General features: G+C 54.7%; 1 protein-coding gene across 1 annotated transcript; it reads left to right on the plus strand.

Moving 5' to 3' along the window:
- The first annotated feature begins 488 nt into the window (after positions 1–488).
- LOC121059829 (feather keratin 1-like) lies at positions 489–1,632 on the plus strand. The gene is made up of 2 exons (XM_040536988.1): positions 489–504; positions 868–1,632. The coding sequence occupies exon 2, from the start codon at positions 889–891 to the stop codon at positions 1,201–1,203; it is 315 nt and encodes a 104-aa protein (XP_040392922.1). The 5' UTR covers positions 489–504; positions 868–888; the 3' UTR covers positions 1,204–1,632.
- Positions 1,633–2,511: the final 879 nt, after the last annotated feature.

Below are 2,511 nucleotides of genomic sequence, written 5' to 3' on the forward strand. Positions count from 1 at the left end.
TTGGACGCTTACATGGGCAACCTGCTCTAGGGAACCTGCTCTGGCAGGGGGGTTGGAACCGGTGATCTCTTGAGGACCCTTCCAACCCCTACAATTCTGTGATTCTGTGACATCTCTGACAGAGGCCACTCCTGCAGAACCCCGTTACCAAAACCTTGCCACGGAAACCCAATACACCCTCCAGCACTTAGGACTCATGTGCTGCCCTACTGACGTGTTCCCGCCCAGGGAAATGCTTGACCTCTCATCTTGTTACTTAAAAGGAGATTCTGATGCCAATTGGGCAAATCAGAAATGAGGAAATGAAATGGCAGAGTTGACGGAAACCAAAGCACAACGTGTGCCATTAGGAAGGCTAGTTTGCATTTGAGGTGAGTCTGATGGAAAATTACAGCCTGCGTAGAGTGCCTGTGGGCCTGGGGCGATGCAGGAGAGGTATAAAAGAGGCCCCATCTCCTCACTCTCTTCATCCACTCCTCTCACCTCCATCTCCCTGGGAACAAGGTGAGTCTGAAGGCCTTTCTCCTCCTTTTCATCCCTGGGGAGTTCTCATAACATGCCTGCACCTTCCTCCTCTGCTGGGTTTTCGGGTTGCTAGTCATGGGCGATGGAAGGGGTCAGGAGATGTGTCATGAAGTGAAGCTGTGGCTTGGCTGACATACGTCCTGAGATATGGGCTTGGTGGGGAGCTCCTTTGGCCTGAAAGTTCCTGCCAACGCTGCTGGGGACAAAGGGAAGGAGATGGCTGTGGGCTTCCTTAGACATCTGCCAGCTCCCCAAACAGCATGTGCCGTTGCTATCCAGTGGTGGCCTGGCAGGTTGCTCCTCTCTCACCAACATTCTCCTCTGGGACCTCCCTCCCACAAGGTGCACGTCCTTCCCCGAGACATGTCCTGCTACAACCAGTGCCTGCCGTGCCTGCCATGTGGACCCTGTGGCCCCACCCCGCTGGCCAACAGCTGCAATGAGCCCTGTGTCCAACAGTGCCAGGACTCCACCGTCGTCATCCAGCCCTCTCCCGTGGTGGTGACCCTGCCCGGCCCCATCCTCAGCTCCTTCCCGCAGAACACCGCCGTGGGATCCTCCACCTCTGCTGCCGTTGGCAGCATCCTCAGCTCTCAGGGAGTGCCCATCTCTTCCGGGGGCTTTGGCCTCTCTGGCTTTGGCAGCCGCTACTGCGGCACAAGGTGCCTCCCCTGCTAAAGCTGCTGGTGATGGCCCTGGAGAAAAACCCCCAGGGACCCAGATGTTGGCAGCGGATAGGGCACAGAGCATAAGCTTCTTGTGTTCAGGGTGACCAAACCTCCCCATCACCCCTTGGAAGAAGATGGGTCTCTCGGAGCGCACGGCCCATGCCTGCCTTTCCCCTCCTCCACTCTCTCCTTTCCCACCAATGTCCTTGTTACTCAGCACGGTTCCACTGTGTTCTGAGTCCCACAACGTCATCATTGAGAGGACATGCTGGCCCTTCTCCCTCAGTGGAGCAGACAGGTGGTCAAATGGTGGCATGCCCACCAAGGCCACACAGCTCATGCTCTCGTCTGCCCCTGGTGCTTCCTGCACTGGGGCCCCCTCTCAGAGTGACCTCGTTTCCCCCATTTGACTCTAATATTAAAGTTCTGCTGCATCTCAGCCTTCGCCTCTGAGTTGTCCTTCCCCTGCAGCTACTCTTCCAGGATGCCTGGGGAGAGAGGTGTTGCTCACGGGTAGTTCTGGGAGTGGGTGGTTGCTGATGCTCATGCTTAGCAATCATTGACACAGGCTTGCATTCAGAATGCTTCTTCATGCATCAGGTCACCATCTGGATTCTAAATATCTGCTTACTTAGAGCTGGATGGAATCATCCAATGTAGTTGAGTGGCCTCTGTGCATTTTGGTGTGCACACTGTTTCTTCTTCTCTGATTAGCACAACAGCATGAAGCAAGTAGTAAAGAACGAGGGATGACTACGTCCTTGACAAGGTGGAGGGCATAGCTGCCCAGGAGGAGCCAGGAAAACCCTTCCTAACAACAACACTGCAGAACTTGCTGTGCTTGGTCAAAGTCTTTCTTGCTACAGAGCCCAAAACTGGGCACAGTGTTCTAGATGCATTTGGAGGAGTGCTGAGCAGAGTGGGATTGTCACTGCCATCAATGACACCAAGCTGAGTGGTGCAGTTGATAGAAAAGAAGGAAGAGATGCCATTCAAAGGGACCTCCACAGGCTGGGGAAGTGGGCCTATGTGAACCGCATGAGGTTCAACAAGTCCAACTGCAAGGTGCTGCACCTGGCTCAGGGCAGTCCCACACAGGAGTACAGACAGGGAGAAGAACTCATCGAGAGCAGCTGTGTGGAGAGAGACTTCGAGAGAGACTTTATCCTACTCTGCCCTCGTGAGGCCACATTTGGAGTAGTGAGTCCAGGTCTGGGGCCCCCGGCACAAGAAAGATGTGGACTTCTTAGAGCGAGTCCAGAGTAGGGTAAAATATGATCAGACGGCTGGAGCGCCTCTCCTGTGAAGAAAGGCTGAG

Source organism: Cygnus olor, chromosome 25 (genome assembly GCF_009769625.2).
Source record: "Cygnus olor isolate bCygOlo1 chromosome 25, bCygOlo1.pri.v2, whole genome shotgun sequence".
Lineage (NCBI taxonomy): Eukaryota > Metazoa > Chordata > Aves > Anseriformes > Anatidae > Cygnus > Cygnus olor.

Coding starts and splice junctions, on each gene's coding strand:
- LOC121059829 (XM_040536988.1), top strand. CDS start 889: ATGTCCTGCTACAACCAGTGCCTGCCGTGCCTGCCATGTGGACCCTGT.